This window comes from Oncorhynchus mykiss, chromosome 3 (genome assembly GCF_013265735.2).
Source record: "Oncorhynchus mykiss isolate Arlee chromosome 3, USDA_OmykA_1.1, whole genome shotgun sequence".
Classification (NCBI taxonomy): Eukaryota; Metazoa; Chordata; class Actinopteri; order Salmoniformes; family Salmonidae; genus Oncorhynchus; species Oncorhynchus mykiss.
The window spans coordinates 12,641,453-12,668,320 of NC_048567.1; the positions used below are offsets into that span (position 1 = coordinate 12,641,453).

At 44.1% G+C, this 26,868-nt stretch overlaps 1 protein-coding gene across 5 annotated transcripts in view; it reads left to right on the top strand.

Moving 5' to 3' along the window:
* Positions 1-23,290, top strand: part of grik5 (glutamate receptor, ionotropic, kainate 5) — a 167,205-nt gene extending 143,915 nt beyond the window's left edge. For 3 of the 5 annotated variants that reach the window (XM_036969381.1, XM_036969383.1, XM_036969398.1), the window contains 13 exons: positions 5,242-5,400; positions 5,724-5,876; positions 7,856-7,960; positions 8,589-8,696; positions 13,410-13,613; positions 14,679-14,792; positions 15,165-15,274; positions 15,704-15,877; positions 16,198-16,363; positions 17,207-17,432; positions 17,928-18,056; positions 18,245-18,411; positions 20,520-23,290. In XM_036969381.1, the coding sequence (XP_036825276.1) occupies positions 5,242-5,400; positions 5,724-5,876; positions 7,856-7,960; positions 8,589-8,696; positions 13,410-13,613; positions 14,679-14,792; positions 15,165-15,274; positions 15,704-15,877; positions 16,198-16,363; positions 17,207-17,432; positions 17,928-18,056; positions 18,245-18,411; positions 20,520-21,146 (2,442 nt within the window). In that variant the 3' untranslated portion in view covers positions 21,147-23,290. Of the gene's footprint in view, positions 1-5,241; positions 5,401-5,723; positions 5,877-7,855; positions 7,961-8,588; positions 8,697-13,409; positions 13,614-14,678; positions 14,793-15,164; positions 15,275-15,703; positions 15,878-16,197; positions 16,364-17,206; positions 17,433-17,927; positions 18,057-18,244; positions 18,412-18,997; positions 19,567-20,519 lie in introns of those variants that run through there. The other 2 variants (XM_036969385.1, XM_036969390.1) reach the window with 2 other exon arrangements.
* The last annotated feature ends 3,578 nt before the right edge of the window (positions 23,291-26,868 follow it).

Below are 26,868 nucleotides of genomic sequence, written 5' to 3' on the forward strand. Positions count from 1 at the left end.
GTGCCTGGCCACACCTCCATCCCTTGTGCCTGGCCACACCTCCAGCCCTAATGCCTGGCTACACCTCCATCCCTAGTGCCTGGCCACACCTCCATCCCTAGTGCCTGGCCACACCTCCATCCCTAGTGCCTGGCCACACCTCTATCCCTAGTGCCTGGCCACACCTCCATCCCTCGTGCCTGGCCACACCTCCATCCCTAGTGCCTGGCCACACCTCCATCCCTAGTGCCTGGCCACACCTTCATCCCTAGTGCCTGGCCACACCTCCATCCCTAGTGCCTGGCCACACCTCCATCCCTAGTGCCTGGCCAAAACTCCATCCCTAGTGCCTGGCCACACCTCCATCCCTAGTGCCTGGCTACACCTCCATCCCTAGTGCCTGGCCACACCTCCATCCCTAGTGCCTGGCCACACCTCCATCCCTTGTGCCTGGCCACACCTCCAGCCCTAATGCCTGGCTACACCTCCATCCCTAGTGCCTGGCCACACCTCCATCCCTAGTGCCTGGCCACACCTCCATCCCTAGTGCCTGGCCACACCTCTATCCCTAGTGCCTGGCCACACCTCCATCCCTCGTGCCTGGCCACACCTCCATCCCTAGTGCCTGGCCACACCTCCATCCCTAGTGCCTGGCCACACCTTCATCCCTAGTGCCTGGCCACACCTCCATCCCTAGTGCCTGGCCACACCTCCATCCCTAGTGCCTGGCCAAAACTCCATCCCTAGTGCCTGGCCACACCTCCATCCCTAGTGCCTGGCTACACCTCCATCCCTAGTGCCTGGCCACACCTCCATCCCTAGTGCCTGGCCACACCTCCATCCCTTGTGCCTGGCCACACCTTCATCTCTAGTGCCTGGCCACACCTCCATCCCTTGTGCCTGGCCACACCTCCATCCCTAGTGCCTGGCCACACCTCCATCCCTAGTGCCTGGCCAAAACTCCATCCCTAGTGCCTGGCCACACCTCCATCCCTAGTGCCTGGCTACACCTCCATCCCTAGTGCCTGGCCACACCTCTATCCCTAGTGCCTGGCCACACCTCCATCCCTAGTGCCTGGCCACACCTCCATCCCTTGTGCCTGGCCACACCTCCATCCCTAGTGCCTGTATTATTGTTGGTCACATGGCCTTAAATTGTACCAATTAGTTTTTCTCGGTCAGTGCCTTGAACCGCTGCGCCACTCGGGAGACCTAAATACAGTATGCAGACAGAAGGCTTAAAAGTTTATATTGTAATACTTATGACAGCCAATTTTCTATCTCCACCTGTAACTTTTGGACTTGATAGCATTCCCAGAAAGCATGGATTATTGAATCATTGTTAGTTTTCCACATTAATTTTGTATAATAGAATCTATACGTTAGATTAAACTGGATTAATGGTAACTGTTCGTTAACTGTAGTTTTATTAGTTTGCTCTGATGTCCAAAAGATTTCTAATGGAAATTTCATGATATGTAACTTTCAAGTTCCATGTATTTGACACTATCTACATTCGGTCAGTCCAAAACTACTTTTTCATTCTGTCATGGAAATAAATGTATTTCCTGTTACCAAGTCATTTATGGTTTCCAATGCCTTTAGTTGTCCTTGTGGACCAAGTTATTGGTGAATTCTGAATAGCTATCCAAGGATTGTTCCATAAGGTTGTGTTTTTAGGGAGTGATTTAGGTTCTTGTAGAATATGTTACATATATTATAATTATTATATTATTATATTATTATATTATTATATTATTATTACAACAATTATTCCATATTGTTATAGTGTTCTTAACTGTGACGTTGTTAATGTTCTTACCTTTATCCTTTGAACATAGACAAGTAAAACGATTCTGGGGAGGAGCATGTGCCTCTTCAATATGTACCCATTGTTCTGCTTTAGTGCATTCAACTATATGTTGCAAGTCAAATCCTTTGGTAGTGATTTGATACAATTCCAAGTCTGGAATATTATAACCACCCTCAGGCTTAAGAAGACGTAAAACGTTCCTTTTTATTCTATGACTTTTATTAGCCCATATAAAGTCTATTATGACTGAGTATACGGCATGGAAACCGTCAGTGACTTGGTAACAGCAAATCTTCAGTGGGTAATTGGTATTACCAAAAATAAATATAAAACTTTGGGGGCCATGCCATTCTAGAGGTTTATTTTGCCTGTAAGATGTATGTGATAATTATTCTATTGAATTAGATTTGCTTTCATATTGTTGAATAATGGAATGAAATGATCTTTATATATTTGTTGTATATTGTCACTTATTAAGCAACGTAAGTATACATTTTATGGTCCACTTAAAGGATTGCTGTAGATGGTGAGTTATTAAAAAAAAGAAAAATCATTTGACATTATTTCCCTTTTTTCCATGTAAATTTTAAATACTGAGATTTTTGAGTGTTTTTTAAAATATTCTTAGCAAAGGTGGCATTGAGTTTTCAATATTTGTCACGTATATCAGGAGATCATCTGCAAATACGTTTAGTTTATATTCATGTTTACCAATACTGATATCTGTTACGTTTGGGTCCTGTCAAATTATTTCTGCAAGTGGTTCAATTGCCAGTGCAAACAGGAGGGGGGAGAGGGGATATCCCTGTTTTGTGCCCATTTCTAAAGCAAGTTCATCAGACAATGTATTATTTGTAGAGATTACATTTAAATTTGCCTTTTGTATTACTAAGTCTGTCAATCTTATCGAATGCATTATTTATTAAGTCAGCTGCTAAAATAATAGTTCCTTTCTGGATTTGATCTAATATTGCTTAAATTCTATAAAGAAAACACCAGATTTTCCTATGGTGGGATATACAGTACAATGAAATCAATGTGTATTTTTCACCATGTAAGGTACAAGGGAAAATTATGTGTTCTTATTTATCAGGATGCCTACATCTCTAAGGTTACTACAGTACATGGCAGCATAGGCCTCTCCAACTCAGCTCTTCTTTAAATGTTCAATTTCTCCTTTAAACATGTTTTACTCTGCAAGAAAACCACATCTGCTGACAATCTTAAGTGTTCGAGAACCATATGCTTTTACTGTGATAAGTTGGATTTTGTTGGCCATGTATAGAATCAAAGTTAACCCTGTTTTGTCTATCATTGAAGAACCAAGTAAAACATTTTAGCAGACATGACATATGAGGGCGGTAGGCATTCCATAGAATGGAAGGATCCTAGTATAAATACAGTACATAGTTATTGTATACATTACATATATAGAGTGTGTGGGCTGAGCAGATATTTAACAAAACACACAAAAAAACATGAAGCAAAGTACTTGAGGCTCTATGGCTCTATGCTTTTTAGGGCTTTTTAGCTCTGACACCTGTCCTAATGTACCAAAAAAACTGTGGATAATACATTGTACATACGTTTGAAGAAAGACTGCCACTTAAGTACTGTGGTTGGTTTGTATTACCTTATAAATTAAATGTAAGGCAGGGTAGCCTAGTGGTTAGAGCGTTGGACTAGTAACCAAATGGTTACGTTGTACAATTTTACAACAAGTTTACAAGTCATAAAAAAATAAATACAATTACATTTTATTATAATTATGTCCTTCCTTCTCTCTCCCAAACCAAATTAATCCCTCTCCACCTCCCCCTCCCTGTTCTCACCCCTTTACCACACCCAAGCCAAGCTTATCCCCACCTCCCATCTTTGCTCCTCCTTGCCCCCACAAGCCAAGCTTGTCCCCACCTCCCCTCCTTGTCCTCCCTTACCCAACCTAGCCAAGTTTATCCCAACCTCTGTCTCCTGCTTTTTCTCAAACACATTTACACCCCTCTATACATGTACTGTAACTACTCATCCATTCTCCTTCATTCACACACAACCTATACCCATGCCTCCGCACACCCATGTTCTCCCGCCCTCCTATACATATTCATATTCACCCTCCTTCACTCTCCCATTCATATGCACAGACACATACCCACACATACACCCACTCACACCCTCTTGCCCACACAAACACACATCGATAGAACAATTATTTACAATTGTTGACTTACATGCTATATTTCCTCTTTTATATTGTATTTTCAGTGTTCATGTATCTCATTGGCATTGGCTAATTCAATTGTTACTTCCTAGAGAAGAACAGTTAATTGGGGACAATAGAGTCTAGATTGTATTGGCGGGAGGGGGAAGGAATATTGTCTCAATTTACGATCCCTGTTTGTAACCTAGTGTGCTTATCTGTTTTTTTCCGCTTCTGCTTCTCTTCAGGGCACTGGTCTCTCTTTCACCTGAAAGTGTTTCTTGCAGCCTGTTCAGGGCTTCATCAGCGCTTGTGAACTCCATTCTCTGAGTTCCCTTCCATACCTACAGTACTGCCGGGAATCAGAGTTGAGACTTGATTCATTTTTCCTCCGGTGACTATCTGATCGGAATGAATTGCTTGCGTTTGTTTCTCAGTCTAGAAGACAGGTCCTGGACGAATCAAATGGACTGGCCGTGGACCTTGATTTCTTTATAATCCTGTGCCCTCAGAATGTTGAATTTGGTCTGATATTAAAGATTGCCAAGTGAGGGTATTTAGCATTCTTCTGCTTCACGCTGATCCGATGTCTTCGCTCCAGATCCTCCGGTAAAACATCCACACTAGGCTCCTCCAATATCATCTTGATCACATAGCTGGAAAGGTCTGCTTTTTTATTTTCTTCTGGTAGGGACAATATTCTCGTATTATTTTGTCTCGATCTGTTTTGTAGCTGATCCAGTTCATCTTCTAAAGTTTGCGCCTTTGTTTCCAGAAGGCCAATTTTATTGTTTCATCCACGCGCCCGCCCTGTATATGCATAGCTTACATGATAGAATCAACTTTTTTTTTACAGATTGTAACTGTTGTTTGTTTTGGTGAGAACTGGATATCCTTCAGCTGTTCGTTGCTCTCATTTGCATCTCCAAGTTGTTTTTTGTCTTTTCCTCTAAGGGAAGGCATGGCTTGTTGGGTTTGAGTCTCAGCTTCGTTTTACTCACAGATTGGTTTGCTGTTGTGTATAACTGACCAGCTGCTTGGGGATATATTGATCTATCAATTTTAAAGGTTTAATGTGAACTATGTTGTCTGGCCTCTACATATATTCACAGTTTTGCCAGTACAAAACAGAGCTACTATCTCCCCATGCGTCGAAGGGGGTACGCGCATACTCTGCTTCGCTCTCTGTTTCTGTTTCTGAGATTTCATACATGTCACTCACCCAACATATCATCTCCTCACCCTCTCTCAGGACTTCCCCCTGCTGAGGCTGGATGACATAGTCGATGACCAGTCCAACATCATAGGGTTCTCCATGTTCAACACCACCCATCCATTCTACCTGGAGTTCATCAGGAGTCTCAACCTGTCCTGGAGGGAGGGCTGTGATCTCATCTACCCCGGGCCTGCGGTATGTTCTACCAGAGTGTTACATTCACACATCCCTGTGTCAGCTGGTGCATACCTTGTTTTAACTGAGAAATTGTATGGTAACAAGTGTTAGTTCCTGGTGTGTAGGTATCAAATGGTCCACATGGATGCTTGTCTCATTGAATCACCAAATACAGAAACCAAAATTGAATAGAGTTATTACTATGTTATGAACCATGTAACCCCTTCCTCCCTCCTGCAATTTCTTACCCACCACCCCTCTTCTCCTCCCTCCTGCAACTCTCTTCTCCTCCTGCCCATTTCTCCTCTCTTTCCCCGGTGCACCTCCTTCTCCCCCTCCAGTTGTCGTCAGCGTTGATGTTTGATGCGGTGCACGTTGTGGTGGGGGCGGTGAGGGAGCTCAACAGGAGTCAGGAGATTGGAGTCAAACCTCTCAGCTGCACCTCTCCTCAGATTTGGCAACACGGCACCAGCCTCATGAACTACCTACGCATGGTCAGTACACACACGCACGCACGCACGCGCGCGCAGGCACATGAACACACACAAGAACCCACACACTTCACTTTCATTTTGAGTCTTCATTTGACAAAGAAGATAGTTGTTTCTTCTCATACCAAGATATCTGCCATTTAGATACCAATGGCAGTCACATTGTTAACCTCTCTGGGATATGTGGGACGCTAGCGAAAACGCCAGGGAAAATGCAGAGCGCCAAATTCAAATAAATTACTATAAAAATCAAACTTTCATTAAATCACACATGCAAGATAGCAAATTTAAGCTACACTTGTTGTGAATCCAGCCAACATGTCAGATTTCAAAAGACTTTTCGGCGAAAGCAAACGATGCTATTACTATTATCTGAGGATAGCACCGCCGTAAACAAAGAGAGAAACCATATTTCAACCCTGCAGGCGCGACACAAAACTCAGAAATAAAAATACAATTAATGCCTTACCTTTGACGAGCTTCTTTTGTTGGCACTCCAATATGTCCCAAATGGTCCTTTTGTTCAATTAATTCCGTCGATATATATCCAAAATTTCCATTTATTTGGCGCGTTTGATCCAGAAAAACACTCGTTCCAACTTGCTCAACGTGACTACAAAATATCTCAAAAGTTACCTGTAAACTTTGCCCAAAAATTTCAAACTACTTTTGTAATACAACGTTAGGTATTTTTTTACGTAAATAATCGATAAAATTGAAGACGGGATGATCTGTGTTTAATACAGGAAGAAAACAAACTGAAGCATGCTTTCTGGTCACGCGCCTCTATCTAACAGTACACTTCAAGTGACCCTCGTTCAAGATGGCCGTACTTCTTCATTACACAAAGGAATAACCTCAACCAATTTCTAAAGACTGTTGACATCCAGTGGAAGCGATAGGAACTGCAAGAAGGTTCCTTATAAATCTGGATTCCCAATGAAACCACATTGAAAAGAGAGTGACCTCAAACCCAAAAAATCTGAATGGTTTGTCCTCGGGGTTTCGCCTGCAAACAAGTTCTGTTATAGTCACAGACATGATTCAAACAGTTTTAGAAACTTCAGAGTGTTTTCTATCCAAATCTACCAATAATATGCATATCTTATCTTCTGGGGATGAGTAGCAGGCAGTTGAATTTGGGCATGCATTTCATCCAGACGTGAAAATACTGCACCCTGTCACCAAGAAGTTAAACAAGTCAGCAGCAACTACAGCATATCAGTCCGTCACAATCCTGTCCTGCCCCCCATGTCGTTGTGTTGGGCCACACTCCTGTCCTGCCCCCCATGTCGTTCTGTTGGGCCACACTCCTGTCCTGCCCACCATGTCGTTGTGTTTGGCCACACTCCTGTCCTGCCCCCCATGTCTTTGTGTTGGGTCACACTCCTGTCCTGCCCCCATGTCGTTGTGTTGGGTCACACTCCTGTCCTGCCCCCATGTCGTTGTGTTGGGTCACACTCCTGTCCTGCCCACCATGTCGTTCTGTTGGGGTCCAGTGTTGTTGGTGGTTCTGTCCTGTCTGTCTGTCTGTCTGTCTGTCTGTCTGTCTGTCTGAACCATCCATCCATCCATCCATCCGGCACTCCTCCTCCTTTGTTATTTTTCGTTATTTGACATGGCTGGTTGTCTGTGTGCTCATTGACAAGCTGTCTTCATGGCTGCCTGTGCTCCATCTCTCTTTGTCTCCTCGGTACAGGCCTATCTGTCTCTGTTATCAAACCACTGGGTGTGTTCCATCTTCACCACCACTCCATTCATCTTAGCTCTATCAAGCTCTGTCAGCACTGTCACACTGTGTACTAGATATGTGTAGTGTAAGTATAGTGTTCTCTCTCTTTGTCTCTCTGTATCGCTGTCGCTCTCTCTCTCTCTCTCTCTGTCTTTCTCTCTTGTACCTTTTCTCTTTCTCTCTCAATTCATTAAATTCAAATTAGCTTTATTGGCTTCATAAATAATCTCTCTCTGTCTCTGTCTGTCAGGTGGAGTATGATGGTCTGACAGGCCATGTGGAGTTCAACAGTAAAGGACAGAGGACCAACTACACCCTGAGGATTCTGGAGAAACACCGCAGGGGTCACAGAGAGGTTAGAGGGCACTGGGATTATAGAGAAACAGTGTTTGACACAAAATGGCTTCTGTGTTGACAGTAATCCTTCATAACAGTGACATTCTAGCCTTATAATTAGAATTGGTTATGAAATGGAAGTGCTTTGTGATTAGCTAGCGACAGTATGTACTTAACGATAACACCAGCTGAGGACTAAAGACTAAATAGAACAGCAAAATCAATGTTTGTTTTTGGGTCGACATTTGTGATATGAGACTCCAAGGGGATCTCCGAAATGTAGCACTAGTATTGTAATTAGATGGTTTTCTATCTGACCGTGAAGGTCTTTAACGTTCTACATTTCAAACACAGTGAGGGTGCTGACATCTATCTACAACGCTCCTAGAAATATAGGGCTTTAGAAAAAAATTATAATTCTATCTTTATTAGAGCCATTTAGAGCTATCTGAGAGATGTATGTGATCATATAGTTTATCTTCATATAGTTGATCAAAATGCCTTGGGCTTGTCCTCTGGATTCTAGTTCCTTCTTGTTTTACTCTGTCACATGATTTACTGTACCTCCTGTATAATCACACACATCCTGCAATTATTATCCCCCCCCTCTCTCTCTCTCTCTCTCTCTCTCTCTCTCTCTCTCTCAGATTGGTATCTGGTACTCCAACAACACACTGGCTATGAACGCCACCAGTCTGGACATCAACGTCTCGGAAACACTGGCCAACAAGACCCTCATCGTCACCACCATATTGGTGAGGTCAAACCCTTTATTATGACCACCATATTGGTGAGGTCAAACCATTTATTATGACCACCATATTGGTGAGGTCAAACCATTTATTGTGACCACCATATTGGTGAGTTCAAACCCTTTATCGTAACCATCATACTGGTGAGATCAACACCTTTATTATGACCACCATATTGGTGAGATCAAAACCTTTATTATGACCACTATACTGGTGAGGTCAAAACCTTTATTATGACAATCATATTGGTGAGATCAAAACCTTTATTATGACCACTATACTGGTGAGATCAAAACCTTTATGACCACCATACTGGTGAGGTCAAAACCTTTATGACCACTATACTGGTGAGGTCAAAACCTTTATGACCACTATACTGGTGAGGTCAAAACCTTTATTATGACCACTATACTGGTGAGGTCAAAACCTTGATTATGACCACTATACTGGTGAGGTCAAAACCTTTATGACCACTATACTGGTGAGGTCAAAACCTTTATTATGACCACTATACTGGTGAGGTCAAAACCTTTATGACCACTATACTGGTGAGGTCAAAACCTTGATTATGACCACTATACTGGTGAGGTCAAAATCTTTATGACCACTATACTGGTGAGGTCAAAACCTTTATTATGACCACTATACTGGTGAGGTCAAAACCTTTATGACCACTATACTGGTGAGGTCAAAACCTTTATTATGACCACTATACTGGTGAGGTCAAAACCTTTATTATGGCCACTATACTGGTGAGGTCAAACCCTTTATTATGACCACTATACTGGTGAGGACAAAACCTTTATTATGGCCACTATACTAGTGAGGTCAAAACCTTTATGACCACTATACTGGTGAGGTCAAAACCTTTATGACCACCATACTGGTGAGGTCAAAACCTTTATGACCACTATACTGGTGAGGTGAAAACCTTTATGACCACTATACTGGTGAGGTCAAAACCTTTATTATGACCACTATACTGGTGAGGTCAAAACCTTGATTATGACCACTATACTGGTGAGGTCAAAACCTTGATTATGACCACTATACTGGTGAGGTCAAAACCTTTATGACCACTATACTGGTGAGGTCAAAACCTTTATTATGACCACTATACTGGTGAGGTCAAAACCTTGATTATGACCACTATACTGGTGAGTTCAACACCTTGATTATGACCACCATACTGGTGAGGTCAAAACATTGATTATGACCACTATACTGGTGAGGTCAAAACATTTATTATGACCACTATACTGGTGAGGTCAAAACCTTTATTATGACCACTATACTGGTGAGGTCAAAACCTTGATTATGACCACCATACTGGTGAGGTCAAAACCTTTATTATGACCACTATACTGGTGAGGTCAAAACCTTGATTATGACCACTATACTGGTGAGTTCAACACCTTGATTATGACCACCATACTGGTGAGGTCAAAACATTGATTATGACCACTAAACTGGTGAGGTCAAAACATTTATTATGACCACTATACTGGTGAGGTCAAAACCTTTATTATGACCACTATACTGGTGAGGTCAAAACCTTGATTATGACCACCATACTGGTGAGGTCAAAACCTTTATTATGACCACTATACTGGTGAGGTCAAAACCTTTATTATGGCCACTATATTGGTGAGGTCAAAACCTTTATTATGGCCACTATATTGGTGAGGTCAAAAACGTTATTATGGCCACTATATTGGTGAGGTCAAAACCTGTATGACCACTATACTAGTGAGGTCAAAACCTTTATTATGAACACTATACTGGTGAGGTCAAAACCTTTATTATGAACACTATACTGGTGAGGTCAAAACCTTTATTATGACCACTATACTGGTGAGGTCAAAACCTTTATTATGAACACTATACTGGTGAGGTCAAAACCTTGATTATGACCACTATACTGGTGAGGTCAAAACCTTGATTATGACCACTATACTGGTGAGGTCAAAACCTTGATTGTGACCACCATACTGGTGAGGTCAAAACCTTGATTATGACCACTATACTGGTGAGGTCAAAACCTTTATTATGGCCACTATATTGCTGAGGTCAAAAACGTTATTATGGCCACTATATTGGTGAGGTCAAAACCTGTATGACCACTATACTGGTGAGGTCAAAACCTTTATTATGAACACTATACTGGTGAGGTCAAAACCTTTATTATGACCACTATACTGGTGAGGTCAAAACCTTTATTATGACCACTATACTGGTGAGGTCAAAACCTTGATTATGGCCACTATACTGGTGAGGTCAAAACCTTTATTATGAACACTATACTGGTGAGGACAAAACCTTTATTATGGCCACTATACTAGTGAGGTCAAAACCTTTATGACCACTATACTGGTGAGGTCAAAACCTTTATGACCACCATACTGGTGAGGTCAAAACCTTTATGACCACTATACTGGTGAGGTGAAAACCTTTATGACCACTATACTGGTGAGGTCAAAACCTTTATTATGACCACTATACTGGTGAGGTCAAAACCTTGATTATGACCACTATACTGGTGAGGTCAAAACCTTGATTATGACCACTATACTGGTGAGGTCAAAACCTTTATGACCACTATACTGGTGAGGTCAAAACCTTTATTATGACCACTATACTGGTGAGGTCAAAACCTTGATTATGACCACTATACTGGTGAGTTCAACACCTTGATTATGACCACCATACTGGTGAGGTCAAAACATTGATTATGACCACTATACTGGTGAGGTCAAAACATTTATTATGACCACTATACTGGTGAGGTCAAAACCTTTATTATGACCACTATACTGGTGAGGTCAAAACCTTGATTATGACCACCATACTGGTGAGGTCAAAACCTTTATTATGACCACTATACTGGTGAGGTCAAAACCTTGATTATGACCACTATACTGGTGAGTTCAACACCTTGATTATGACCACCATACTGGTGAGGTCAAAACATTGATTATGACCACTATACTGGTGAGGTCAAAACATTTATTATGACCACTATACTGGTGAGGTCAAAACCTTTATTATGACCACTATACTGGTGAGGTCAAAACCTTGATTATGACCACCATACTGGTGAGGTCAAAACCTTTATTATGACCACTATACTGGTGAGGTCAAAACCTTTATTATGGCCACTATATTGGTGAGGTCAAAACCTTTATTATGGCCACTATATTGGTGAGGTCAAAAACATTATTATGGCCACTATATTGGTGAGGTCAAAACCTGTATGACCACTATACTGGTGAGGTCAAAACCTTTATTATGAACACTATACTGGTGAGGTCAAAACCTTTATTATGAACACTATACTGGTGAGGTCAAAACCTTTATTATGACCACTATACTGGTGAGGTCAAAACCTTTATTATGAACACTATACTGGTGAGGTCAAAACCTTGATTATGACCACTATACTGGTGAGGTCAAAACCTTGATTATGACCACTATACTGGTGAGGTCAAAACCTTGATTGTGACCACCATACTGGTGAGGTCAAAACCTTGATTATGACCACTATACTGGTGAGGTCAAAACCTTTATTATGGCCACTATATTGCTGAGGTCAAAAACGTTATTATGGCCACTATATTGGTGAGGTCAAAACCTGTATGACCACTATACTGGTGAGGTCAAAACCTTTATTATGAACACTATACTGGTGAGGTCAAAACCTTTATTATGACCACTATACTGGTGAGGTCAAAACCTTTATTATGACCACTATACTGGTGAGGTCAAAACCTTGATTATGGCCACTATACTGGTGAGGTCAAAACCTTTATTATGAACACTATACTGGTGAGGTCAAAACCTTGATTATGGCCACTATACTGGTGAGGTCAAAACCTTTATTATGAACACTATACTGGTGAGGTCAAAACCTTGATTGTGACCACCATACTGGTGAGGTCAAAACCTTGATTATGACCACTATACTGGTGAGGTCAAAACCTTTATTATGACCACCATACTGGTGAGGTCAAAACCTTGATTATGACCACTATACTGGTGAGGTCAAAACCTTTATGACCACTATACTGGTGAGGACAAAACATTTATTATGATTATTATGACTGGTCATCACCATCTACACTGAGTGTACAAAACATTAGGAATGCTCTTTCCATGACACAGACTGACCAGGTGAATCCACTTCAATCAGTGTAGATGAAGGGGAGGAAACAAATAATGATTTTTAAGCCATGAGACATTTGAGACATGGATTGTGTATGTGTCCTGTTCAGAGGTGAATGGGCAAGACAAAATATTTAAGTGCTTTTGAACGGGGTATGACGGTAGGAGCCAGGCGACCCAGTATGAGTTTGTCAAGAACTGCAACGCTGCTGGTTTTTCATGTTCAACAGTTTCCCATGTTTATCAAGAATGGTCCACCACCCAAAGGACATCCAGTCAACTTGACACAACTGGGAGCATTGAGTCAACATGGCCAGAATCCCTGTGGAACACTTTCAACACCTTGTAGAGTCTAAGCCCCGACAAATAGAGGCGGTTCTGAAGGCAAAAGGGGGTGCAACTTAATATTAGAAAAGTATTCTAAATGTTTTGTTCACTCAGTGTATAACCTAAGGTCATTTTAGTAAATCATATCATTCTCCAACACATAGTAATGCCAGAGTTGACATGCATCCATCCCTCTGTCCCCTCCCTATCCCCTTCCTCTCTGTGCAGGAGAGCCCCTATGTGATGCGTAAGGGGAACTACCAGGAGTACCAGAGGAATGACCAGTATGAGGGCTTCTGTGTGGACATGTTGAGAGAGCTGGCAGACATCTTGAAGTGCTCCTTCAGGATTAAACTGGTGGATGATGGGCTGTATGGAGCGCCTGAACCCAACGGGTCCTGGACCGGCATGGTGGGAGAGCTCATCAACAGGGTGAGCAGGCAGGCAGGCAGGCAGGCAGGCAGGCAGACAGGCAGACAGGCAGACAGACAGACAGGCAGACAGGCAGACAGACAGACAGACAGACAGACAGACAGACAGACAGACAGACAGACAGACAGACAGACAGACAGACAGACAGACAGACAGACAGACAGACAGACAAACAGACAGACAGACACGACTAACAATTCAGTCAGTCACGACTAACAATTCAGTCAGTTGCAATTCAGTCAGTCACAACTAACAATTCAGTCAGTCACGACTAACAATTCAGTCAGTTGCAATTCAGTGTCAAAACTAACAATTCAGTCAGTCACGACTAACAATTCAGTCAGTCACGACTAACAATTCAGTCCCATTCAAAATCTTATTTTCCCTAAACCTAACTGGTACCCGAAAACCTAACCCTAAACCTACAGAAATTCTAACACTAATTCTAACCTTAACCCTAAACCCCCTAGAAATAACATTTGACCATGTGGGGATTAACAAAATGTCCCCAGTTGGTCAAACTGTTTTGTTTTACCATTCTTGAATAGTTAAGCACACACACACACACACACACACACACACACACACACACACACACACTAATAAGACTATGTGTGCTTAATTAGATCACAGCATACTTCAATTACCACAGTGTGGTCCCCATGTGTCTCTTGCCATGGTGCTGCCCTGCTCCCCACTCTCTCTGCCCTCTCTGCTCTCCTGACTGATCAAACCAGACTAATCCCATGTTCATCAATTAGGCTTTAATTTGACTGTCTGACAGGAGGTTCCATAAATGGAACAGCCAGCGAACAGTTCTGCTGCAGTGGATCTCTGGTTCTATTGTCTCTCTGAAAACGTTTTTTTCTCCCTCCATGGGGTGGAGGGAACGCCATTGGCTCATAGGTGCATCTCCAATCCAGGGGACTCCGAGTGATCGAAGTGTTGGTTTGTTGTCATCTATTTCTGACCCTCTCTCTCTCTCTCTTTCTTTCTTTCTTTCTTTCTTTCTTTCTTTCTTTCTTTCTTTCTTTCTTTCTTTCTTTCTCCCCCCCCCCCCCACAGAAAGCAGACTTGGCAGTAGCAGGCTTTACCATCACCTCTGAGAGGGAGAAAGTCATAGACTTCTCCAAGCCCTTCATGACGCTAGGAATCAGCATCTTGTACAGAGTCCACCTGGTAAGGCAGACACACCAGAGCAGTTGGGTGTATTGGATTTCCCCCACTGCTGTTTGTGCTATCCTGTTTATTTTATGGGCCATGACAATGCATTTCTTTGAGGCTATCGAGGATATCTGATTCTGAAAGTCAGAATGGATAGGTCTTATAGCGTTCATGGTTGTACATCGCACACGTTTACCGTTCAACTCTCTGAGGCTTACATTTGTTGCATTATGAACAGTTTAAAATTGCAGAGATGATGTGCTGTACAGTTGCAGGGAAGAACACTGTTCCTCTGTGGTTGAAAGAGGAACTACATGACAGCTATGTAATGTCATGTAATAGGGCCACTCCACCCTGTCCTATCTCTCTCTCTTGTCTCTGTTTTAGGGGAGGAAGCCGGGGTATTTCTCCTTCCTGGACCCCTTCTCTCCGGCTGTTTGGCTCTTCATGCTGCTCGCCTACCTGGCTGTCAGCTGTGTGCTCTTCCTGGCTGCAAGGTAAGTGGATGAAAGAGCACCACAGTAACCCAGGGCAACAGGAACAGGAAACTAGTGAGGAACTCTGGGATCGTTTATGCATTTTGGTTGACACAATTGAGTAATAATGAGTTATTGTAGCTTATATACACACCGAATGAAAATGCCTTGGTTGAGATAGACAGATGTTGTGTACAGAGGTCCTTATGCTCCTTTCTCTCCTCTACACTCTTAGAAAAAAGGTGCTATCTAGAACCTAAAAGGGTTCTTCGGCTGTCGCCGTAGAAGAACCCTTTGAAGAACCCTTTTTGGTTCCAGGTATAACCCTTTTGGGTTTCATGTAGAAGAGGGTTCTACCTGAAACCAAAAAGGGTTCTCCTATGGGGACAACCAAATAGCCCTTATAGAACCCTTTCTTCTAAGAGTGTTCTCCTCCTCTCCTACTTCCAGGTTAAGTCCCTATGAGTGGTACAACCCCCACCCATGTCTGCAGGGGCACAAGGACATGCTGGAGAACCAGTACACCCTAGGGAACAGCCTGTGGTTCCCTGTAGGAGGCTTCATGCAGCAGGGCTCTGAGATCATGCCCCGTGCCCTGTCCACACGCTGCGTCTCAGGGGTCTGGTAAGTCTGTGTGTGTAGATGGGTGGGTAAGTATGTATCAGTCTGTATGTCTCAGTCCGAGTAAATGTCTCTCTGTCGCCCTCTCCTCTCTCATTTCTCTCCCTGTCTGGGATTCTGTCAAACTATATTTTCTCTGACTTTCTCTCTCTGTCTCTCTCTTATTCTTTCTCTCTGTCTTTCTCTCTCTCTCTCTCTCTGTCTCTCTCTCTCTGACGGTGTCACTTCTCCCATTCTTTCCCCTTAGTCCTATCTCTCTTTCCCTCTCTCTATTGCCCTCTCCTTCTCTTACTCTCTCTAACTCTGTCTCTCTCTTCTCCCAGGTGGATGTTTACTCTGATCATCATCTCCTCCTACACGGCCAACCTGGCAGCCTTCCTGACCGTCCAGAGGATGGAGGTGCCCATCGAGTCTCCTGACGACCTGGCCGACCAGACCAACATCGAGTATGGCACTATCCACGGGGGGAGCACCATGACTTTCTTCATGGTACGGCCCGACGCTGGCCCTGGGTGGCATATGTAGAGCTTTGAATGGAGAATGACTGGTAGGGAGGTGTGCTTGTGTGCTGTTGTTCTAGTATTTGCCGACCTGTCTCAGATCGCTCCTATTTGTATGTGTGTGTATGGTGAGGTGGGTATGTGGTTGAGCACAGTGTGTGTGAGAGTGTAGTTGTTTCCCTATTTGCTGGCATGTCTCTGAGCTCCTGTTGTGTTCTTTATGGCTGTTAGTGTTAAGTGGCTGAGTGTCAGTGTTTGCTTATGTAAGAGCTGCTGGCATCTGTGTTGGCATCTGTGTTTGTCAGTGTATTTGGACTGTGTGTTTGATTGTGCATTTGTGTTTGTGAGTAAATGTTTAGGTGTGTGTGTGTGTGGGGTTAGAGTGTGAGTGTTTGTTTATGTATCTCTATTGTGTGTATGTTCATTGTGCTTACCCAGACCTCCCTTGATGCTGTATCATCCCTCTCTCCACCTCTTAACTGTACACACTACCGAAGAGTCCTTCACATCCAACCCACATCTCACCTGTTTTGTTACATATGCAATACTGTATCTAACTGGTTGCTGTTACCTTGACTCTGTGTCTATGCTGTTCCTTAGCATGACATATTGAATGTACACTACCCCCTGGCGTTTGATTCAGCTGCATGTGGATAAAGAATAATGCATCTGTTTAATTATATATATATATATTTTACTACCCTTGTGTCTCTACCCCTTCTCCCCTCTCCCTTCCCCTCCTTTCCCTTTCCTACCTCCCCATCTCTTTCCTCCAACCCCCACCTTCCTCCCTTTTCTCCTTTCTCCCTCTCTCCTTCCTTTCTCCCTCCAGAACTCGCGCTACCAGACATACCAGCGCATGTGGAACTACATGCACTCCAAGCAGCCCAGTGTGTTTGTGAAAAGCACGGAGGAGGGCATTGCCCGCGTGGTCAACTCTAAATATGCCTTCCTCCTGGAGAGCACCATGAATGAGTATTACCGCAAACTCAACTGTAACCTCACCCAGATTGGTGGTCTGCTGGACACCAAGGGCTACGGCATCGGCATGCCACTGGGTGAGAGAGGGATGGAGGTATGGGGGAGAGAGGGATGGAGGGTGGGAGGTATGTGGTCAGAGGGATGGAAGGTGGTATGGGGGGAGAGGGAGGTATGGGGGAGAGAGGTAGGAAGGAAGGGAGGTATGGTAGAGAAAGGGGTGGAGGGAGGTATAGGAGGAGAGAGGGGTGATGGGGAAGGATGGAGGGAGGTATGGGGAGAGGGATGGAGGGAGGTATGGGGAGAGATGGATCGGGAGGGATGGAAAAGAGGAGAGATGGGAAAGAGGAGAGACGGAGAGATGGGGAGAGGAGAGATGGGGAAAAATTAGAGATGGGAAAGAGAGAAGAGATTGTGTGAAAATGGTGGTGAAATAGAGGGAGGATGGGAGACAGGGAGAGACGGGGGAGTGGTACAACCCACAACATCTGGATGAGAAGGGGAGGAGACCACAAGCCTTTTAATTCCTCTTCATCTTTAATCCCCTCATCCCTTTTTCCTTTCTTTCCTCCCAGGCTCTCCGTTCAGAGAGGAGATCACTATGGCCATCCTGCACCTGCAGGAGAACAACAGGCTGGAGATCCTGAAGAGGAGGTGGTGGGAGGGAGGACAGTGCCCTAAAGAGGAGGACCACAGAGCCAAGGGTCAGTACACTACTCTGTTTCCAGTGTCTTTGCAGCTTTGTATCTCAACTAATGTCTGTGAGTGTTCTGAATGTACTGTAAGATGGGAGATTACCAGGGTCTGTGGTAACTGTTCTTGTGTTAAATCAGGGGTATATTGGTGGTACTGTATGTGTGTGTGCATTAACCATCATGTCTCTCCTCCACAGGCCTGGGCATGGAGAACATTGGGGGTATCTTCGTGGTGTTGATCTGTGGCCTCATCATCGCTGTGTTCGTGGCCATCATGGAGTTTGTGTGGTCGACGCGCTGCTCTTCAGAGACAGACGAGGTACGCCCTCACTCCTGCCCTCGCCGACACCACAGACCCACCCCAGTAGGTCCCCATGGCAACACACCAACCCTTACTCTCCATCCTCTGTCGTGCAGTGTGTGTGTTTGTTGGGCCGCCTCTGGAACTGTGTGTGTTTGAATATGTGTTCGTCGGGCTGCTTCTTGCACCATTTGTGTGTGTGTATGTTAATCAGTGTGTCTAGTCTGTGTGTTTCACTGTTGGGTTTGCTATGTATTGTGCATGGATGATGAAGGTTGCTATTTTACAACTGAACCTCAAATGAAGCAGGACAGATTTCTCTTGTAAGCAGATCAGGGTCCAGTCACATGTTGTGATGTTGTGTGAACATACTTGTGTTGGCATGCTATAGTACTAGCGTTGGTGTGTGATCGCGGGAGGGTATTTTGACTGTGATCAGAAAGTGTTCATGTTTAGTACAGGGTATGGATAAGCCAATATTGTGATGTCAATATTTGCTTGCATAAGAAGCAGTGTGTAATGATTTCCCTGGCATTAAATGTCATGATCTATCTTCTTTTACATGCCTCACATGCTGGTACTCTTCGTTTCCATTCTTGGATCACTCATCTCTCTGTGTGTCTGCCACACCCGTCATTCTGTCAATCAGTGTCTGTTTTCTGATAATGAATACTGTTTCTGTTTGTGTAAGAGTATTATTCATCATTGTTATGATTTTGTAGATTAGAATATTCCATAATGTCTATGTCCATATGTCCTTGATGCATTTTGTTGGAACTTTTTTGCAAGTGTGTGGTGCTGTTGGAATGTTAGAGGTGTGTGTGTGTCTGTTTGGGTGTGTTGTTTGTCTACATACACCTCAGTTTGCGGGCCTGCCTGTTTGTTCATAGTTCATTATGTACCATTATATATTATATATAATGAACACAATTTGTTATGTTCAGTTGGTAATTTGTATGGATTGTATTAACTCTCTCTGCTCTTTGGATATTCTCCAACCTCTATCCATCTCTACATCTCCCCTCATCACCACTTTCATTGCCACCCCCCCATTTCTACCTTTCTATAACCCTCATTCGGTTCTCCTCTCCTCCTACCATCTCTTTTACTCCACCTCCACCCTGTTTCTACCCTGTTTTCACCCTGTTTCCACCCTGTTTCCCTTCTCTTTTTTGCTTCCCCTCTTTCTTCCCCGCACCTTCCTACTCTCCCCCTCTATCTTTTTCCCTTTGCCTTCCCCTTTTTCTTCCCCCCACCTTCCTACTCTCCCCCTCTATCTCTTTCCCTTTGCTTCCCCTCTTTCTTCCCCCCACCTTCCTACTCTCCCCTCTATCTCTTTCCCTTTGCTTCCCCTCTTTCTTCCCCCCACCTTCCTACTCTCCTCTCTATCTCTTTCCCTTTGCTTCCCCTCTTTCTTCCCCCCACCTTCCTACTCTCCCCTCTATCTCTTTCCCTTTGCCTTCCCTCTTTCTTCCCCCCACCTTCCTACTCTCCCCCTCTATCTCTTTCCCTTTGCCTTCCCTTTCTTCCCCCCACCTTCCTACTCTCCCCCTCTATATTTTTCCCTTTGCCTTCCCCTTTTTCTTCCCCCCACCTTCCTACTCTCCCCCTCTATCTCTTTCCCTTTGCTTCCCCTCTTTCTTCCCCCCACCTTCCTACTCTCCCCTCTATCTCTTTCCCTTTGCTTCCCCTCTTTCTTCCCCCCACCTTCCTACTCTCCCCCTCTATCTCTTTCCCTTTGCCTTCCCTTTCTTCCCCCCACCTTCCTACTCTCCCCCTCTATCTCTTTCCCTTTGCCTTCCCTCTTTTTTCCCCCCACCTTCCTACTCTCCCCTCTATCTCTTTCCCTTTGCCTTCCCTCTTTTTTCCCCCCACCTTCCTACTCTCCCCCTCTATCTCTTTCCCTTTGCTTCCCCTCTTTCTTCCCCCACCTTCCTACTCTCCCACTCTATCTCTTTCCCTTTGCCTTCCCTCTTTCTTCCCCCCACCATCCTACTCTCCCCCTCTATCTCTTTCCCTTCCCTTTCTTCCCCCCACCTTCCTACTCTCCCCCTCTATCTCTTTCCCTTTGCCTTCCCTCTTTTTTCCCCCCGTCTGTCTACTTTGCTTTTGTGACCCCCTATCTCTCCCTATTCTCCCCTTCCCGTCGTCCCTCTCCTCTGTTCTCCCAGGTGTCTGTCTGTCAGGAGATGCTCACAGAGTTCCGAAACGCCGTCTCCTGTAAGAAGAGTTCCCGTTCCCGTCGTCGTCGCCCCCTGGGCAAATCCGCGGCCCTCCGTCACCCCACCCGCATCGCCCTGGGGACCCAGCGGCCACTCCGCCTCGTACGGGAGATGCGCCTCAGCAACGGCAAGCTCTACAGTGGCTCGGGACCCCTGACTGGGGGAGCAGGGGGGCCAGGAGGGGGTGTAGGGGCTGGGGGAGGTCCCTCAGACATGGGCCCTGGGCCTCAGCGACTCCTGGAGGACCCTCTGGGGGCCAACACCACCCCTCCTCACCCGCCCCAGCCACAGGTCCCCTTGGCGCTCCCTCGCAGCTGCACGCACGTCAGGATCTGCCAGGAGTGCAGGAGGATCCAGAGCCTGAGGTCAGGGATGGGGTCCACAAGGATCCCCCCCTCATCTGCACCCCTGCCGCGCCTGCCCCCTCCTCCTCCCCCCTCCTCCTCCAACACAGACAGCGAGGGGGGAGGGGGGTCCAGCCCCCGGCGGCTCCCCCACAGCACCCCTGCACCCTGCCTACCCATACCACCCCCACAGAGCAGCACCGACACAGACCTTCTGGGGAAGCAGGACTAAGACTGACGATCTAGGAGGGGCTGGAGGGTATATGGGGGCAAGTTAATGGTGACTTAACTGATGTTTTGAGCTGCTCAGTGACACTATTCTCTGACCCTCTGTACATTTGCCTCCAGGAGGGAACTACAGGGAGAGAAGGAGGGAGAAAGAGAGAGAGAGAGAATTAGAGGGCTCAAAGACATTGTGAGACGTGTGATGAAGCAATGGAAATGATATATTTGCACAGATACCAAAAGACACACCCATACAGAAGGAGAAAGAAGGAGAGACTTCCTTTGCTCTCCAGCGCACTGCCCAGCTGGGTCTGATGTTAGCCCAGTCTGTTCACAGAACCATGCTCCACTATGTTCTGTCTTTGTGATTTACCTGAAGATGGCTGCTCGGTTCTTATCTTGACTTACCAGTGGATCAATCAGGACTGAGCTACACTGGATAAAGTAGTCAGGTAACTCATATAATTTGATGCCAGACCTACTGGTTTCTCTGTTGGTCTCTCTCTGTTCTCCCCGCTCTCTATCTCCATCTCTCTATCTTTCCCTTTCCATGGTACCACAGACTCTCATCTAGAGCGTCCAACTCTTCCTCTCTGGACAGTGACCACTGGAGGAGGAGTCCACATCGTGGAGGACCTTTAATCTATGTAACATACAACAACAGAAGACTTTAAAACTGACTCAGAGAATTATATGATTTTCCAGATTTTTTTGTTGTTGTCTTTGTCGTTTGGTTACCATTGTTCTAAGTGGAAGTTACAGAAAAATAAAGACTATATATGTGACTAATGTGGTGGATCACGACACACTATGAAGACAACACTCCCCTGAGGTTTACTGTGTGGAGGAGGTGTTTTGTCCCTCTGGGGACCCCGTAGCTGCTTTTGAAACGACTTTGAAGAAAGCAGATTTGGCTGGAAATTAGTTGTAACAAAGTCAGATATGCATAATATAATATGTGTGTGTGTGTGTGTGCACGCGTGCAGAGGTCTGTCCTTACAGCAAGTGAGAGGAACAAATGATCATACCAAGTATATGATAATCAGAGGCTTTGCGATGTGAAATGACTTGTTATCCTGGAGAATACTTGCCAAGCCTTTTCTCCTCTTTACCTCTGTTCATAGCACAGACAGAGAAAGGAAGAGGAGAGAGAGAGGATAGAGAGAAAAAGGAGAGAGCGATGGAGAAAGATAGAGGAGTAAGAGAAAAAATAGGAATGCAACAGAGAGATAAAGGAGGACTGTATTAGAATGACAAATCCCTAATTGAACTACTTCCATAATGAGATTTTTCCTGATCTGGTAATTCTGGGCAGCATCTTGCTGGGGGCTTGGCTCTGCTGCCGGGAGGCTGAGACTAAAGCTTCCCTGCTCTACATCACGTTGAACTGGCTGTCTGCAGCACAGACGCCTGCCAGAGCTCCACACAGAGCTCCACACCACCCTGAGCCCTCTCATTACAGCCTGTGGAGCTTTAGATCTGGTAATTATTCCCCTTTAATAACTAATAGCCACACAATGACTATGGAGGAGACTGAGGTCATGGTTTAATGTTCTAAAAGTATGATGGGGAATAATGTTACAGGGTTCAAGACTTTCTGAGGCTTTCTGCTGCCTCTCTCACACATACACCACAGATCATCATACACACACACTGACAGACATAACCATGTAACATAAGAAATACATCATTATTTCTGTGTTCTTCTCTTGGACCCTCATCAGTGAGCCAGACACACACATCTGCATAGGTCACCACTCTAGTCTCAACTCAATGCAGTGAAACCATTGGATGGCTTTCTTCCAATACACTTCATTGGCCTCCTTTCCTCATCTCCTTTCCTACATAACAATTGATCTTACAGGGATAGACAGGTGAAAGCACTGGTGCATCTCTAAACCGGTCTTTTCACCTATCAGTGGTGAAGAGGGAAAGGATATAAGAAAAGGAAGACCTTTGAGTATTGGGATGCATAACAATGTCAGGGGGGGGGGGGGGGGGTAGCCAAAGTGAATCAGAGGGGTGTCTGTGAGGGGAGAGAGTTTACTCAACAAAACAAACAAATCGTTTTTGTTAACTTTTCAGTTCTCTGTAATTTTTTTCATATTTCTATACTAGTGCTAAATGGATTATTAAAAGAATGAAGTTGAATATTATGATTCAATTTGTATTATTATTATTCCTATTGAAGTACGGATCTATAGGAGGATGCTGCTGTTTTGGCGAGATGGGTGGAGGGTGGGCAGCGGTGGGTTGATAGAGGTGAGGGGTGACGGGTACGTCCTCTCCATAGCAACCACCTGATGTTAAATCCTAGACACACAAACTCGTTTGGAATTTAACAAAAATATTCTATCTGTCCAAGCTGTTCCTGCAGTGTTAAAGTGTGTGTCTGACATTTTGTCTTTTATTCTATGTTTCTCAGTTTCAGGCTGAGCACCTAATTATTTTGTGGTATCCATCTTAGCTGGGTCGTTCCACTGATAGTGTCTTTTGGGTAGTGTAATAGCTATTGATTTCACTTCATTTTAACATTCTGTCATAAAGAGCACATGTTCAACTTCATAACAAACATGTTTTATCTCCACAGGTTAAAAGAAGACAAATTACCATAAAAGTTGACAAAGTAACAGGGTTGAATGTAACAGGTTTGATGAGTTCATGTTAAACCAGCCAAGCTTACTGTGCGCAACAGGGAGGGGCAACAATGTAAGCTTAACAAAAATTATGAACTTTGAAATGTGCATTTATTTCTTTACAATGTGATGAGAGTTTAAAAGTAGAATGAAAATAGCATATGCAGGAGAGGTAAGAAGAAAAAAAACCTGAGACTTGTAGGCACCTCCCCCTTTCTAACGTTTATAAAAGATAACCATACGAAAAAGTATGTAAAATGTTTAAGGTAGATTAGTGCTAAAATGTTGTTTATTAAACAACTAATTGACCGACGTCTGTTCAATTACTTGAATTCCATTTAGTTAGTTCTTTACAGAGAAATAAAATCACGCAGGAGAGAAATCAAGTCAAGAATTATGTGGGACGTAGGGTTGAAGGGAGTTAAGCAAATATTCAACCTTGTTCATTGCAGAAACGTGGTAATTAACCACAATGAACCTAATCCATTGCGCTTGCTGTTTCTGGCTCAAACAGAGACCTGATACTAGTTGCCACTACCACTGCATCATAAACCCTACCTATTTCTACAATTTATCTTCATAAAATGTTACTTTAAACCTTAACCACACTGCTAACCTTTTGCCTAACCCTCCCCTTAAGTCAAGACCAAAGGGCGCTGTACTGCAGCGCCAGCTGTGCCATCAGAGTCCCTGGGTTCGCGCCCAGGCTCTGTCGTAACCGGCCGCGACCGGGAGGTCCGTGGGGAGACGCACAATTGGCCTAGCGTCATCCGGGTTAGGGAGGGATTGGTCGGTAGGGATCTCCTTGTCTCATCGTGCACCAGCGACTCCTGTGGCGGGCCGGGCGCAATGCGCGCTAGCCAAGGTTGCCAGGTGCACGGTGTAGCCTCCGACACATTGGTGCGGCTGGCTTCCGGGTTGGATGCGCGCTGTGTTAAGAAGAAGTATGGCTGGTTGGGTTGTGTATCGGAGGACGCATGACATTCAACCTTCGTCTCTCCCGAGCCCGTACTGGAGTTGTAGCAATGAGACAAGATAGTAGCTACTACAACAATTGGATACCACGAAATTGGGGAGGAAAAGGGGTCAATTAAAAAAAAAAAAAAAGCACTAATCGCTGAGCACTAATACAGATAAACAGATCATTGGAGATTTACGCAGTTTTGCAAATAAAGGAGAACAAACAAAAAGTGGTGGGCCTCCACCCCTAATCCTCATCCCATTCCCCCCATCCCAACTCAGGCAACATGTCACCATCCAATAAATATTTTTTTATGAAAACCCACAATAAACATAGAGTGTAGATGTGCAGCATGTGATCCAACTGTTGAAATGAGTGTTTTATCAAAATGTACACACATAATGTCACAAGGACATGAATGTGACATTCAAACTCTGTTTGACAATGGGAGTTTTGTGCTCCGTAGCGAGAATAAGAGAAATGTGAACGGTTACAGGATCTGAGGTTGTTTTGATTTCTGCAGAAACTTCTTCTTGAACATGATGACTTTCATGCACCTTAGTTACAACCTTTTGTCGGATGAGTATTTAAAAAAAAAAGATGAGCCTAGTTCAGCCAAGAATAAAGTACAGAGCTAAACTAGGAGAAAGACACAATCCTTCCTAGCTAGTCATAATTGGCTGAGATAATGGAGTGGTTGGACATGCTGAGAGATAAGTCCTGATTGGTCTACCATGTCACAAGCTTCTGTCTATAACAATATGGGGGCTTCCCTGGTCCATATATGTACTGAACAAAAATATAAATGCAACATATAAAGTGTTGGTCCCATGTTTCATGAGCTGAAATAAAAGAGCCCAGAAATGTTCCATACGCAAAAAAAAAACATTTATTTCAAATTTTGTGCACCAATTTGTTTACATCCCTGTTAGTGAGCAGTTCTCCTTTGCCAAGATAATCCATTTACCTGACAGATGTGGCATATCAAAACACTGATTAAACAGTATAGTCATTACACAAGTGCACCTTATGCAGTTTTGTCACACAACACAATGGCACAGATCTCTCAAGTTTTGAGGGAGCGTGCAATTGACATGTTGACTGCAGGAATGTCCACCAGTGTTAATTTCTCTACCATAAGCCACCTCCAATGTTGTTTTATAGAATTTGGCAGTACGTCAAACCGGCCTCAGAACAGCAAACCAAGTGTAACTCCATCCCAGGACCACCACATCCGGATAAAATATTGAATTTGGCCTTTACTATTATAGAAACACATTGAAAACATATTAATAGTTGGCAAAAAGGCAGTCACAAATAAATCATGAGGAATAATGCTTTGAAGTGTCTGTCCTATATTCAGACCCCATGACTTTTTCCACATTTTGTTATGTTACAGCCTTATTCTAAAATTGATAAAATAACTTTTTTTCCCTCATCAATCTACATACAATACACCATAATGACAAAGCGAAAACAGGTTTTTAGAAATGTTTGCAAATGTCAACAATTTTTGTTTTATTTACATAAGTATTCAGACCCTTTGCTATGAGACTCAAAATTGAGCTTAGGTCAGCTGTAACCTGTTTCCATTGATCATCCTTGAGATTTTTCTACAACTTGATTGGAGTCAACCTGAGAAAGCAAAAACTTTTTTTGATGTTTGCAAAATGGAAATATCACCTTTACATAAGTATTCAGAACCTTTACTCAGTACTTTGTTGAAGCCCCTTTGGCAGTGATTACAGACTCTAGTCTTCTATTGTATGAATCTACAGTACAAGCTTGGCACACCTGTATTTGGGGAGTTTCTCCCATTCTTCTCTGCTGATCTTCTTAAGCTCTGCCAGGTTGGATGGGGAGCATCGTTGCACAGATATTTAAAGGTCTTTCCAGAGATGTTAGATCGGGATCAAGTACGAGCTCTGGCTAGGCCACTCAAGGACATTCAGAGACTCCTGCATTGTCTTGGCTGTTGTTTCATCAGACCAGAGAATCTTGCTTCTCATGGTCTGAGAGTCCTATAGGTGGGCTGTCCAAGTGGGCTGTCATGTGCCTTTTACTGAGGAGTGGCTTCCGTCTGGCCCCTCTACCATAAATGCCTGTTTGGTGGAGTGCTGCAGAGGTGGTTG